General features: G+C 40.5%; 1 protein-coding gene across 3 annotated transcripts; it reads left to right on the top strand.

The window, feature by feature from the left end:
• The first annotated feature begins 330 nt into the window (after positions 1 to 330).
• plpp5 (phospholipid phosphatase 5) lies at positions 331 to 14,902 on the top strand. 3 transcript variants are annotated; one of them, XM_061767602.1, is made up of 8 exons: positions 331 to 466; positions 4,303 to 4,418; positions 5,089 to 5,197; positions 6,853 to 6,943; positions 7,318 to 7,381; positions 7,446 to 7,570; positions 8,543 to 8,713; positions 10,081 to 14,902. In XM_061767602.1, the coding sequence occupies exons 2-8, from the start codon at positions 4,324 to 4,326 to the stop codon at positions 10,248 to 10,250; spliced, it is 825 nt and encodes a 274-aa protein (XP_061623586.1). In that variant the 5' UTR covers positions 331 to 466; positions 4,303 to 4,323; the 3' UTR covers positions 10,251 to 14,902. The 3 variants fall into 3 exon arrangements, with proteins under 3 accessions (XP_061623586.1, XP_061623587.1, XP_061623588.1); XM_061767603.1 differs by having other exon boundaries at positions 332 to 466; positions 4,343 to 4,418; XM_061767604.1 differs by lacking the exon at positions 4,303 to 4,418 and having other exon boundaries at positions 343 to 466.
• Positions 14,903 to 15,355: the final 453 nt, after the last annotated feature.

The raw sequence follows: 15,355 nt of genomic DNA, 5'->3' as shown, positions 1-15,355 counted from the left end.
GATAAACGTACTTGACACTGACGCACCAATGAGCCTGTACAGTCGTAACATGACGTGGCGAGTTGCATTCACTTGTCAAGCCAGACAAATGTAGGTAAATACTATTTTCGTCTTCCAAAATAAAATCTATTTATGGGCGCCATTACCAATGAAGTTGACGCAAATGTATACATGGAATATTTAATAATATACCTTCTATAAAAATATAATAATGATAATATTGTAATTGTCTGACAGCATAGATTTGAATGGTATATCTATAGTCATTGTTTATCAGTTAAGAGTATTTATTTTGAAAAGTACAAAAAGGATATGTTTACTGCACGTTTAGTGACACGCTTGTCGTACTCTTCACTGGATGGAGCGTCTCTTGAGTCTCAAATGAGGGAAGATGCCGCGACCTAATTCTTCATAACAACCGGTGTTAACATGTAAATGGCGAGATAAGAAAACGACCTTACAAAAGGTGAGTCGGGAACCGTTAGTTGGGCCACAGCCTTAAAGTCGTCTTTTTTTGACAGATGTGCCAGCTAGCTAGCTTAGCAGCTAGCTTCTACTGGCCAAGACGGGCGATTGTAGTTACTGTTGTCATATTTTGTGAGCATGGCTGCTATATGTCACTTTTGAAGTCACATTCATTCATATGACATGTAATAGCGTCGTGGCATGTGGAAGTGTAATTTAGGCGTGGTACACACAACGATTATTCCACTCTCAAAATATATTTTTTTATCTGCTACAGACCCCACACGAGGGATGGAGAAACCGAGGCTTTCTGCCGCAATTAATCACTTTGAAACAATTTGCAAAAATGATTCACGGTTTCGAAGCATTCGACACACATAAGAGCTTCGGCTCATAATACAGTAGGTGCCTATAGATTGGGAGGTAAATCTGCAATTTTAGTTTTAAGTTATATCAAAACACAATTTATTTATATAGCACTTTTCATACATTCATCCGTGGCGTTAACTCACTCTTTTGAGTTAGCTGACCTCATAGCCTTTTGAAAGGGAACGTGGAAGTAAAATGCTTGTGTAACAGGGTAATAGACTCTTACTCGCTGGTAACTTTATCTGAGGCAATTGGGTGATGAACAACTTTTCATCTTTCGAAAATTATTGGTGCATGTCGTGTATGGCACGCAATTGTCGCAACATCAAAGATGTGTTTTTGCCATATGTAAGCTATAAAGCCAATGTATGTAATCTACGTACCACCCCAATTCCAATGAAGTTGGGACGTTGTGTTAAACATAAATGGAAACAGATTACAATGATTTGCAAATCATGTTCGACCTGTATTTAATTGAATACACTACAAAGACAAGATATTTAATGTTCAAACTGATAAACTATTGTTTATAGCAAATAATCATTAACTTAGAATTTTATGGCTGCAACACGTTCCAAAAAAGCTGGGATAGGTGGCAAAAAAGACTGAGAAAGTTGAGGAATGCTCACCAAACACCTGTTTGGAACATCTCACAGGTGAACAGGCTAATTGAGAACAGGTGGGTGCCATGATTAGGTATAAAAGGAGCTTCCCTGAATTGCTCAGTCATTCACAAGCAAATATGGGGCGAGGTTCACCTCTTTGTGAACAAGTGCGTGAGAAAATAGTCGAACAGTTTAAGGACAATGTTCCCCAACGTACAATTGCAAGGAATTTAGAGATTTCATCATCTACGGTCCATAATATCATCAAAACGTTCAGAGAATCTGGATAAATCACTGCATGTAAGCGGCAAGGCAGAAAACCAACATTGAATGCCCGTGACCTTCGATCCATCAAGCGGCACTGCATCAAAGACCGACATCAATATGTAAAGGATATCACCACATGGGCTCAGGAACGCTTCAGAAAACCAATGTCAGTAAATACAGTTCGGCGCTACATCCGTAAGTGCAACTTGCAACTCTACTATGCAAAGCAAAAGCCATTTTCCAACAATACCCAGAAACTCAGCTGGCTTCTCTGGGCCCAAGCTCATTTAAGATGGACTGATGCAAAGTGGAAAAGTGTTCTGTGGTTCGACGAGTCCACATTTCAAATTGTTTTTGGAAATTGTGGCCGTTGTGTCCTCCGGGCCAAAGAGGAAAAGAACCATCCTGTTATGGACGCAAAGTTCAAAAGCCAAGCATCTGTGATGGTACGGGGATGTGTTAGTGCCAATGGCATGGGTAACTTACACATCTGTGAAGGCACCATTAATGCTGAAAGGTACATACAGGTTTTGGGGAAACATATGCTGCCATCCAAGCAACGTCTTTTTCATGGACGCCCCTGCTTATTTCAGCAAGACAATGCCAAACCACATTCTGGATGTGTTACAACAGCGTGTCTTTGTAGTAAAAGAGACTAGACTGGCCTGCCTGCAGTCCAGACCTGTTTCCCATTGAAAATGTGTGACACATTATGAAGCGTAAAATACAACGACGGAGACCCCGGACTGTTGAACAGCCGAAGCTGTACATCAAGCAAGAATGGGAAAGAATACCACCCACAAAGCTTCAACAATTAGTGTCCTCAGTTCACAAACCTTTATTGAATGCTGTTAAAAGAAAAAGTGATGGAACACAGTGGTAAACATGACCCTGTCCCAGCTTTTTTGGAACGTGTTGCAACCATAAAATTCTAAGTTAATGATTATTGGCAAAAATAATAAAGTTTATCAGTTTAAACATTAAATATCTTATCTTTGTAGTGTATTTCATTAAATATAGGTTGAACATGATTTGCAAATAGGCGGCACGGTGGCCGACTGGTTAGAGCGTCAGCCTCACAGTTCTGAGGACCAGGGTTTAATCCCCGGCCCCGCCTGTGTGGAGTTTGCATGTTCTCCCCGTGCCTGCATGGGTTTTCTCCGGACACTCCGGTTTCCTCCCACATCCCAAAAACATGCATTAATTGGAGACTCTAAATTGCCTGTAGGTGTGAGTGCGAATGGTTGTTTGTTTGTATGTGCCCTGCGATTGGCTGGCAACCAGTTCAGGGCGTACCCTGCCTCCTGCCCGATGACAGCTGGGATAGGCTCCAGCACGCCCGCGACCCTAGTGAGGAGAAGCGGCTCAGAAAATGGATGGATGGATGGATGATTTACAAATCATTATATTCTGTTTATTTATGTTTAACACAACATCCCAACTTCATTGGAATTGGGATTGTATACAACTTTGAGTATCGGTGGTCGTAACTCGAGATGCAACCACATAAAACACAACAGCAAATTAAAAAACACAACAGCAAATAAAAAAAACAACAAATATATAATCACAACAGTAAGTAACTAAACGCAACGGCAAATAAAAAAAAAAAACACAACAGCCAATAACTAATCACAACAAGTAACTAAACACGACAGCAAATTGAAAAAACACATTAAGCTACCGGAAAAGGTAGGTACTGGTCAGGGATAAGACTTATTGCTGGTTGGATGAGAGAGAGAGACCTTGATTGGAGGACGCCGTCCGTGCAGCCCAACTTCTAAGTGCGTTTTCAGTGAGCGCATACTTATTTGGATGATGTCGTGATTTAATCCTGAGCATATCTATCCACTATCACCTCATACGTATAATGGGAGCAAGCTAGGTGTACGTTAAGAAACCAAATTCCCCAATCCTTAAAAGATGTTGCTGGCTGCTGAGTTAGCGGCCCGGGCACTTGTCTCCCAATACATGACATGGTGAAAGCGTGGATTCGAACACCGGTGTAGTCGACTGTGCAGGAAGCGTCGTGGTAGTTGTGTAATGCAGAGCCACAAAATCAGATGGGTTACATATGTCCCAAGTCAAAATATTATTTGATAGCAGCAGCTATGTTTTAATCACCGGTAACTCTAATTTAAAAACCACGCCAGACTCGGGATAACTTCCTGGTCAAAGCGTCCAATCAAGTCGTCCCTCTTGTCCAATCAGCGATTAATCTTATCCCCAACCAGCACCTACCTCTTCCGGTAGCTTAATGTCATGTTTTTTAATTTGCTGTTGTTTTACATTTGTCATTGTTATTTGCTGTTGTTTTTTGATTTGCTGTTGTGTTTAGTTATTTGCTGTTGTGTTTTTTACTTGCCGTTGTTGTTTAGTTATTTGCTGTTGTGTTTTGCACTTCAGGGCCACCGTACATAATGACTCAACCACCTAACTTTGTCTTACGAAAGTCTTCTAGCTTAATGCTAAGACACCATGTAAAATGTCACAAACTGGCTACTGAAACAATCATTGATGTTGCGGTAATTATAAACCTTTAAACCTTGGTATATTATATATTTTAAAATTGATATTCTATTGACGTAACTCTTAGGGTGATATAAACCAGTAGGTGATGTGGTCCACTCTGACAGACAAAATGAAGAGGAGGCTCCTTCGTGGTTTCCTGTCAGAAATCTTCGTCCGCTTGACGCTCTTTGTGATTTTCCTGTAAGTCCACTCAATCCTGTGTGTCCCTTTTGGATTTATTTAAAGCAGACATATCAGAGGTGGTACAGGTACTCACACTTTGTACTTGAGTAGAAGTGCAAATACTTGTTTAAAAAGATAGTTTCCCCTCTTTCATTAACTTGCATATTGCTTATAGAGAAGGAAAACAAATCACTTGAGGAGCTATTGTGTTCCCATAGCTTGGCTAACATTAAATTATTAGTTATAAAACAATTTCAGTTGAATACATAGTTAATATACAGAATAAATGTGGTATAAAGTGCAATTCAGATTCGAATCATGTCCAGCCACAAATAGAATAGTTCGATTAGGCCACAGGGGAGTTTAGTAGCTTTAACTTTAAGCTTTAACTCCACCAGCAGGCAGCTGTTCAGCAACCTGCTGGTGGAGCACATTATGCTGTGGTAGTGTTTTAGGGAGGGCAGCCACTGGAAGAGGGTGGGAAGAGTTTCTAACAATGTTCGAAACCCTGTACCTGCCTCCTGTACTGAGAGAGATGAGGCTCTAATCACCCTCTCTGTACTTTGTGGGGGGGGGCAAACATAACGACTTAAAGAACAAATTAAGATTCAATCAAACAGCCTACTGCAACTGAAATTGTTCATCAGTAGGGTAAGTTTGTCTTGAACCATTTGCATCACTCTCTCAGGGTGACGGAGCACCTTCCACCTTTCTACCGCGAGATCCAGCCAGAGGAGATGTGGTTGTATAAATTTCACCGGGTGGAGCAAGATCACATTCCTACGTCACTCATGTTTGTAAGTGATGTGAAAGTTGAATACAGTGGGGCAAAAAAGTATTTAGTCAGCCACCGATTGTGAAAGTTCTCCCACTTAAAATGATGAGAGAGGCCTGTAATTTTCATCATAGGTATACCTACCTCACCTATGAGAGACAAAATGACAAAACAAATCCAGAAAATCACATTGATTTTGAAAGAATTTATTAGCAAATTATGGTGGAAAATAAGTATTTGGTCAATAACAAAAATTCATCTCAATACTTTTGTTATATACCCTTTGTTGGCAATGGCAGAGGTCAAACGTTTTCTGTAAGTCTTCACCAGGTTTTCACACACTGTTGCTGGTATTTTGGCCCATTCCTCCATGCAGATCTCGTCTAGAGCAGTGATGTTTTGGGGCTGTTGCTGGGCTTTCAACTCCCTCCAAAGATATTCTATGGGGTTGAGATCTGGAGACTGACTAGGCCACTCCGGGACCTTGAAATGCTTCTTACGAAGCCACTCCTTCATTGCCTGGGCGGTGTGTTTGGGATAATTGTCATGCTGAAAGACCCAGCCACGTTTCATCTTCAATGCCCTTGCTGATGGAAGGAGGTTTTCACTCAAAATCTCACGATACATGGCCCCATTCATTCTTTCCTTTACACAGATTAGTCATCCTGGTCTCTTTGCAGAAAAACAGTCCCAAAGCATGATGTTTCCACCCCCATGGTTCACAGTAGGTATGGTGTTCTTTGGATGCAACTCAGCATTCTTTCTCCTCCAAACACGACAAGTTGAGTTTTTACCAAAAAGTTATATTTTGGTTTCATCTGACCATATGACATTCCTCCAATCCTCTTCTGGGACATCCAAATGCTCTCTAGCAAACTTCTAATGGCCCTGGACATGTACTGGCTTAAGCAGGGGCACACGTCTGGCACTGCAGGATTTGAGTCCCTGGCGGCGTAGTGTGTTACTGATGGTAGCCTTTGTTACTTTGGTTCCAGCTCTCTACAGGTCACAGCCCCACCCCCACCCCCCAATATGGTTCTGGGATTTTTGCTCACCGTTCTTGTGATCATTTTGACCACACAGGGTGAGATCTTGCGTGGAGCCCCAGATCGAGGGAGATTGTCAGTGGTCTTGTAGGTCTTCCATTTTCTAATAATTCCACAGTTGATTTCTTCACACCAAGATGCTTACCTATTGCAGATTCAGTCTTCCCAGCCTGGTGCAGGTCTACAATTTTGTTTCTGGTGTCATTTGACAGCTCTTTGGTCTTGGCCATAGTGGAGTTGCGAGTGTGACTGTTTGAGGTTGTGGACAGGTGTCTTTAAAACTGATAACGAGTTCAAACAGGTGCCATTAATACGGGTAACGAGTGGAGAAGCCTCTTAAAGAAGAAGTTACAGGTCTGTGAGAGCCAAAAATCTTGCGTGTTTGTAGGTGACCAAATACTTATTTTACACCATAATTTGCTAATAAAGTCTTTAAAAATCAGGCAATGTGATTTTTCTGGATTTTTTTTTTTTTTTTTAAATAATTTTATCTCCCATAGGTGAGGTATACCTGTGATGAAAATTACAGGCCTCTCATCTTTTTAAGTGGGAGAACTTGCACAATTGGTGGCTGACTAAATACTTTTAACCTGACTTGAATTTGAACTCTGACTCTCCTTTGTCACGTCAGTGTGTCGCTGTTTTCACACCCCTGATTGTCATCATTGTCTTTACCGTCCTGACGAAGTCAGAGCGAAGCGATGCCAAGGAAGCGTCACTGGGTGAGAAGGATGCGACTTTGGTCATAATACAGTGGCACCTTGACTAACGAGTAGAGGTGCTACGTTTGATCAACAATCGATTATCAAATTAACTGATAACTTTTTGATAACTATTAATCATTTAGAGACCTTGTTTAACTTAAAATTGTTTAATTTAGGGTTCTCTAAATCCTTGGAATTTCCCCCCCCCCACTTCACTCAAGCGGTGATGTATCCAAAGCTTGCATGTAGCACAAATTTTGTCCCGCAAAACAGACCAAGCGACACCTCGTAACTGGAAAACCTCGTAAGCTGGAACACTTGTAAGTCAAGGTACCACTGTACTTGTTTAGTTGCTCTTTTTTTTTTCCTCATTCCTTCCTTCTGTTATCCAGCCATGACTTTGACTCTGGTGCTGAATGGCGTTTTTACCAACATCATCAAACTTGCTGTCGGCAGGTAAAACAGTGTAGATATACTGTTGGCAAACCAGAGCTGAAATAAACAATTGTTTCTTCATTAGGCCCAGGCCAGACTTCTTCTACCGCTGTTTCCCAGATGGCCAGTTGAACCTGGAGCTACGCTGCAGTGGTGATCCAGATGTGGTCATGGAGGGGAGAAAGAGTTTTCCCAGCGGACATTCTTCATGTGAGACATAAAAACATGGATTTAGATGTAGTTTCTCCTGTTGCTGGAGTCATTCAGTGACCAGTCCAGGGTGTAATCTTCGATAGGCTCCAACTCTGAACAGGATCCGTGGTATAGAAAATGACTGGCTGCTCTTGTGGCTGCTGGCGCATGAGGAAAAGCTCTCTAAGAGCACTTGCTAATTTATGCGCACCGAGGGCTTGTCATCCCAGTCTTGTTTAAAAGCATACTTTAAAATGATTGTAAATAAATGTCTATTTACCTAAACTTACCTTTAAACATTGCTGCAATGGCCTAATACTGCCATAATCGCTGGTGCTTTGGAGGGGTCATAATGGCGTGCTGGTGGGAGAAAGTTATGGTGCCGCGAGGATAGTGCGCTTCCTTTTCTCACCTCTGTTACGATTGAAGGCTTGACAAAAAGCAACTGTATACTGTACCAAAATCAGTATAGCATGTTCGAGAGACCTGTACACGACGAGCACCTCAAGTAAACAACAGCGTCTATTCTTGGGTAAGAGTTTCTGTCTGTTGATTGGGTCAGTGTGGTGCCAGTAAACAGCAGCGACCAATTCTTGAACTAACGTGCTTTGTCGCAAGGGGCATTTTGAGTTCCAACCGGACACTATCGTTCTGTCCGTTAAATTTGAAGTCCATTGTTTCTGGGTGCCTTAAAGCGAGCTTCCACTGTATTTGCGTTTAAGCGCCAAAACAGAAGTGGAAATAAACAGTTTAAACCTCTTTTTTGAAGAATTGCTGACTTATTCTAAACTGCTGCTTGTTGTGAAGTTTGCTGCAACCATAGCTAGCGCTCGGTAACTCATATTTTTGCTATTTACCTAAAACAATAAATTGGTCGCGCGATGGCTTGTTTCTCCAAAAACAGAGTCGGGTCATGTCAAACTACCACTGTATTTTATTTTTTCTGTCATCCATGTTCATTTAAGAGTGTATGTAATATTCTCTTCCTAGTTGCTTTTGCCGGGCTGGGCTTCACCTCCCTTTACATTGGCGGGAAGCTGCGATGCTTCAACGCAGCCGGCCAAGGCAGAGCGTGGCGCCTCTGCGTTTTCCTCATACCTTTAATCGTAGCGCTGACCATTGCCCTCTCCAGAACCTGCGACTACAAACACCACTGGCAAGGTCAGTTTAAGGCTGCATCTTCCTCGTTACAAATGGAATAACAAAGGAGTGTTATGACCCCTTTACAATAAGGGTACCCCTAGCAAGGGTTTATAAATCAGTTATAAACTCTTTATAACAGTGGTGTCAAATGTAAGGAGGGGGGTTCAAACGGGCCTGCAGGATACATTTGAATGTGAAAAAATACATTTGGAGTTGGGGATAATTTTGATAATTATTACCTATGTAGAAAATGGAGTGAAAATAATTTCTACATCATAAATTGATTTCATCTTAAATGCAATACTGTATTTTTAAGTCCCAAATACCTGTGCCTTCAAATACAATAACTGTGATCAGGTATTAAACACACATGTAGGTGATAAAAGATAAACAAACATTTCTTCGGGATTCTGAGGTTGTTTTGTAAAATCATAAAAATGTACTTATAGCTTTGCATTAAAACAAAGGGGAAACTTGTATTAATGTATGCTATGATTTTACTGGTCATAAAACCCTATTTACAAATATATAAACAATTATTTTAAATCAGATGGTCCAAACCAAGAAAAGGCTGGATATCTATTTGGTAGGGTTTAAATGGAACATCACTATTTGGCAAACAGAACTTGCCTAGGGCACATCCACAGTAGTCAGGATGCAAAATAGCAACCCTCCAACATTTTTGGACTCGATCCTTGATTTTCCAGTTCCGAAGCCCTAGTCAGTAATCCTGCCGCACACTGGAGTTTGCTCAGCAAACAGCTTCAGTGTGTGACAGGCTTCACAGATGAGCTACTGCTGCCCCTATCTACCTGTAATGACTTGTATGGCAGTTATTTAAAGCGTTATAAATTGTTGAGAAATACATTAATAACCAATTTATAAACCCTTCTTGTTAGGACACCTACAAATTCGTGGTACCTTCAGAAGCTTGGTGAAAAGAATTTCAAAATCATGCTTCTTCGGTTGACCGAAGACTCTAAATTGTCCGTTGGTGTGAGTGTGTATGGTTGTTTGTCTTTATGTATGCTGCAACTGACTAGTGACCTGTTCAGGGTGTACCCCGCCTCTCACCCGAAATCAGCTAGGATAGGCTCCAATGCCCTTTACACCCTCATGAGGATACGTGATATTGAAACTGGATGGATGGTATAGATTAGAAAATGGATGGAGTACATTATCAATGTTAGTTCTTCTTGGCCATGGAGGATGTAGAGTTGCATTGTGGGTGGTGAAATTTACAACGAACAGAGAGTGTTAAATGTCAATCCATCCATTTTTATAGCGATTGTTCCCAAACCAAGATTTCAAACTAGAACCTCATAACTGCAAAGCATGTAATTAAAAAAAGCTGAAAATTGATGATTTTTTTTTCCTGTTTGTAGACGTGTTGGTGGGGTCTCTACTAGGCCTGACTTTCGCCTGGCTATGCTACAGGCAGCATTACCCGGCGCTTCAGGACGCCGACTGTCACCGCCCTTTGACTCATCGACAGGGTGTCCCCGCAGCACAGGAACGCAGGCTAGCCAACTCCAACTACATCCTGCCCATGTAAAACAGCCGCTTGCGCTGGATCCTTTGCACTGTTGTTGCATATCATGACTCTAGGGGCTGGGAACTTTTTATTATAGAAACTGTATTACAGTGGTGTAAAAAGGTGTTTGCCTCCTTCCGGATTTCTTATTTTTTTGCACACTTAAATGTTCCCATCATCAAACAAATTTAATTATTAGTCATAGACAACACATGTAAACACAAAATGCAGTTTTAAAATCTTTTTTATTATTAAGGGAGAAAGAAATCCAAACCTACATGGCTCTATGTGGAAAAAAAGATTGCCCCAAAACCTAATAACTGGTTGCGCCACTCTTAGCAGCAACAACTGCAATCAAGAGTTTGCAATAACTTACTTGTGTTGTCTTTGACTAATATTTAAATTTGTTTGATGATGGGAAACATTTGTGTGACGTGGAAAAAAATAAGAAATCAGAAAGAGGACAAACACTTTTTCACAGCAGTGTATAGGTAAGGCCGGTACATTGGGTATTTTCTCTACGATAATGACACTTCGAGTTGGACAGAAAATCTGCATGAAAAGACCTGTAGACGTGATTTGCCTTTGGTTGCCCAGCACTGTAACAGAAGACATTTATCTGCATTTTATACACCCATTGTTCATGATTGACCGATTGTGTCAAACTTCTCACCTGGCACTTTCCTGCCCGTTGTGGCTCTGACACTACCGCCGAAGGTGGAAAATTGCTCACATTCCATTGATGCTGTTTACACAGATCAGTGACATGGAAAAAAGGTGGAAAAATGCCAGTAGCACACACACAACCTTTTTGTGACAGCCCATTGACGTGGTGACCCCACAAGTCAAGAGGTCGTGCTATTATAAAGTTGACAAAAATATGTCGTATGAAGTAAACAAGCCAGTACTACAGTTAGGGTTGGGCATCATCTGAATTTGAGTGATTCCGGTTCCTCATTTCGATTCCAGTTCTAAATGATTCTTGATTCCAATTGTTTTAGGGGGCTGGGTCAAAAAAGTTTGCATGGTTTAAATAAGGGATGTCCAAATTATGAACATCCATTTTCTTAGCAGTCCGCAGCATAGACAAAAATGAACATTTGACTCGGGGGTTCTTTATAACCTTTATCAATATAAAACCTATGAGTAAAAGGCAATGTGTGGGTAACTGACCCAATTGACTTAATATTCATTGTTTCAGCTATAAGTTAAATATAGCGTTGTTAAAGTAGTTATTTGCGACTGTTTTATCATGTCAAATGGTTTACATGTGCAAGTTTTAACTTGACTTCCTGTTTTTAAGGACGAAGCCTTTTATTTTAAGGTTAGTGTTTGTGATACTGTGAGACAATGTTTATGTGAATTTTGTCCCAGTTTACTGTGATGTAAAGTCGCTAGTTTGAATTTTAAACTAGTAATGCGACTTTTACTTTATTTCCAGTATGGTAAAATAATTTATTTTTGTGTCATCAGCGCTTATGTTGGTTTGAAGACTAAAATAAACGCTAAAAACCATCAGCGCAAGAGTGCAACCCACCGTTTAAATTGTTAGTTACTTCAATGTGTCATGGCCCTGTGTTTCAAATTGTTTTTCTTTGTGTTGCAGTGTCTGGGTGAGCGAAGGTGGGCGTTGACATCGGTGACGCACCTGTCATGCATTGTAATCATCAGCCTTTTTAGGGGGCACCGTGACAGTGTGTGGGCGTCGGAATATTCACTCGTTTTTGCCCCGTGTTTGCCGCCGTTCTGACCGCTGTCCAAATTTAGGTTCTCTACGATTATACCACCCGGACCTTTTGTCGTGTCTCCCTGCGTTATCTGTTTTTTGATTCTCTCGGGTTGTGAGTCCCTTTAGCTTCGTATGTCTCGCCATCACATGCGCTGCCATTGAATTAAAATTATTCGGACCTCTTACCTAGAGTCTCTTTTTTGGGATCAGCCCTTACGGCATTGCCGTCCGTGACACAATGTTGGCATAGATGTATTAGTTCCGCGCGGTGTAGGCTGAGGCTCTGAGTGGGAGGGAGCACGTCAGTTTATTCCAAGTGTTGCACTGAGGCAACTGGTCATTTATTTTAACAAAGTAATAAACACTTTTGTTCGCCACCGCCGTTGGGCACAAGCACGTCTTTGTGCGCGTTCTTCGTTGGTTTTCACCACTTTCTTCTTCGGGGGTCGGCGGACTGTAGGCATCGAAACTGGAATCTGAATTTTTTTTAATTTGAACCATTCCCGATGCCCAACCCTAGTTAAGAAGAAGGTCAATTACAATTAACATGTTTAATCTTAAATTGTAATGTTTTTACACTTCTGCGCAGGCGTTCATAACATGGTCTGTGGATGAAATTTATGCTGTTGCTTGTGGCCCATCCAGAATAGGTCACGCTACATTAAGGATATCTGCAATGTTAATTTTACCCCTCAGAAGGCACAAAAGGGAGGTTGGGTATGTTGGCATGGGGGGAAACGCAGCACTCTCTTTAAAATATCAGCTGCTTTCAGTCATTATTAGTCGTTAGGTTTGGTTGGTTGTTTTTACCTCCGAGGGAAATAGTGACCCAATAGAGATGAGCAGGCATAATCAACACAGCAGATACCACTTGTAAAATACTGACATCAATCTGTTTTTTTCCATCCATTTATTTTATTTTTTTCTCACCCGTCTAAATCTTATGGTCTCACTGTAACTTACTTTTAATGGAACCACGACAGAATTCCATCTGGCCTTTCATGCCATTCTAAAACCAAATGAAGGAACTGGGTCACTATTGCTATAAACTGCCTTTGTTGTCCTCAGAATCAGAATCATCATGAAAATGTAGCAAAGTAATGAAACTCAGAGGTCTTACACCAGAAGTATAACTCTTGAAGTGTTTCCTTCATTTTTGTATTTAATTTTATTATTTTTTTTTTAATTGGATGTACATGATTTTGGCATGTCATACAGTCTCCTCTGCTAACTACAGTGGGTGTAATAAGCAGTTAAATGATACTAAATTCCCCCCACCCGAATGGATATGGTTTTCTTGTCCACACTAAATTATTTGATCAAATTAGTCATTTTGATCATATATGTTGTTTTCATGATCATTGTGAGCATTTTGCATGTGTCCCTGAAATTGCTGTCCCACCCTGTCATTATGATGGAGTATCTGCCCCTTTAAGCAAACCTATGACATTTTCTTTGTTCAGTGGAGGATGAAACGGTGGCTAGTTGCAGAGTTAATATTTACAATATGAAGTTCAATGAGAAATTTCAACTTTCTTTGGTAAAGTGGGGAAGTCTCAAAGGCACCTTATGCTCATATTAACTCAACTCTGATAAAAAAAAGTACCCAAATATTTAACCCACAAATGCTCATAATATATAAATTAAACATGTTAAACAATTACATATTTTTCCCAAAATTTTGTATGGGTGTATGACTTCACAAAAAGGTACCTGAAAGGAAAGAAGTTGTCCATCTTTGATTTAAATGACCTTTATAACCTTAGTTGTTTGTGTTTGGCAGTGTTTTGTTTGCACATCTGTCCAATCCATCTGTTAGCAGAGAAATAAATATCCACAGGGCTGTTTTTTGTTTTGTTTTGTTTAGGAATTTTTTATTTTTTAGGGGGGGGGCGGGGACAGACGTTACAAATGCATCTCATTGGCTGTCAACAACTAGACGGTGCAGCTGGGACTGTTGTCACAATTTTAACACAAGGAGAGGACATCAATGTAACAGCTGAAAAGGGTTTAAATCCTGTTCATATTTGTTGGCACTTAAGGAGTGAGGGTACAGTTTTTTTTGTGGGTTCTATGATAAGTTGGTGGTGAGAACAAAAGAATCAGGCAAACCTCTGTGTTTTTGTGTGAGGTCAGCCAAAGTTTTCCAGGGTATAAGCACTTTTGCTGGTCACTAATACCAGCTCAAATGTGTTGATCACAGAGGCTTTCAGACCAAACTTGGCAGTGATTTTGTGCCTTTTTTTATTTCCAACATTATCCTACTTGTGAAATGTTCACTGCTTTTCATTCCATTTTTGTTCTGTAATTTTCATTTTCTCCGGTTTTTACATTAATCATTCCAAGATGAAGATGATTCATCATACTTAATATTGGCATGATGCTTTTTTTTTAAAAATTGGAATGCATACAGAATCCTAAAAGTTATTACTCGTGTGTGTAAATTCTAGAATTCCACTCTAGCAGGATTTTTATGGTGTACTCTATGATCAGCTGCACTTAATTTGGGGCATGTAGTAGTTTGACTTGAATTTTCAATGTTTGTTTGCCCTCTTTTGACTAGTTTAACAATTGCAGTAGGCATTTAAATCCTGCACGTTTCTCGATGTATTAAGAAAAATGTCTCCACATCCCTTTTGATTTTTTTTTTCAGCAGGATATAAAATTAAAATAAAAAAAAATGTAAATCTTTTTTAAATTTATTTATTCCCCCCCAGCCCCCTGAAAGTTTCAGTGTTGACTAGCTATCCTGATACTGTTTTGTGAAGTACAAATTCTTGAGCATTATTATTATTTTTATTATTGTCAGGCACATCTTTATTTTGCCTTGTAATGACCCTGGAACGTTGTTAAAGTAGTTATTTGCAACTGTTTATGCTGATGCTCTCCTGATTGTATTGTGCTGTCACGTCATTTGGTCACACTAAATAATGTTTCCACATAAGCTTTGTATTATCGTTTTTCTTTAATAACGTAGACATTTTCTGCATATTATTTGTGTATACAAACACTAGTTTTCTTCTGCCCAATTTTTACAAAATGTAAGTGGACTGACAACCTAAAATCACATCCTTATACATCCATCCATCCATTTTCTGAGCCGCTTCTCCTCACTAGGGTCGCGGGCGTGGTGGAGCCTATCCCAGCTATCATCGGGCAGGAGGCGGGGTACACCCTGAACTGGTTGCCAGCCAATTGCAGGGCACATACAAACAAACAACCATTCACACTCACATTCACACCTACGGGCAATTTAGAGTCTCCAATTCATCCTTATACATGTCCATCTTAATAAATAAGACCATCCATCCCTCCATCCATTTTCTACCGCTTATCCGGGTCGGGTCGCGGGGGCAGTAGCTTTAGCAGGGACGCCCAGACTTCCCTCTCGCCAGCC

The sequence above is a fragment of the Phyllopteryx taeniolatus genome, chromosome 3 (genome assembly GCF_024500385.1).
Source record: "Phyllopteryx taeniolatus isolate TA_2022b chromosome 3, UOR_Ptae_1.2, whole genome shotgun sequence".
NCBI lineage: Eukaryota > Metazoa > Chordata > Actinopteri > Syngnathiformes > Syngnathidae > Phyllopteryx > Phyllopteryx taeniolatus.
This window is presented reverse-complemented; position numbering and strand designations above follow the sequence as displayed.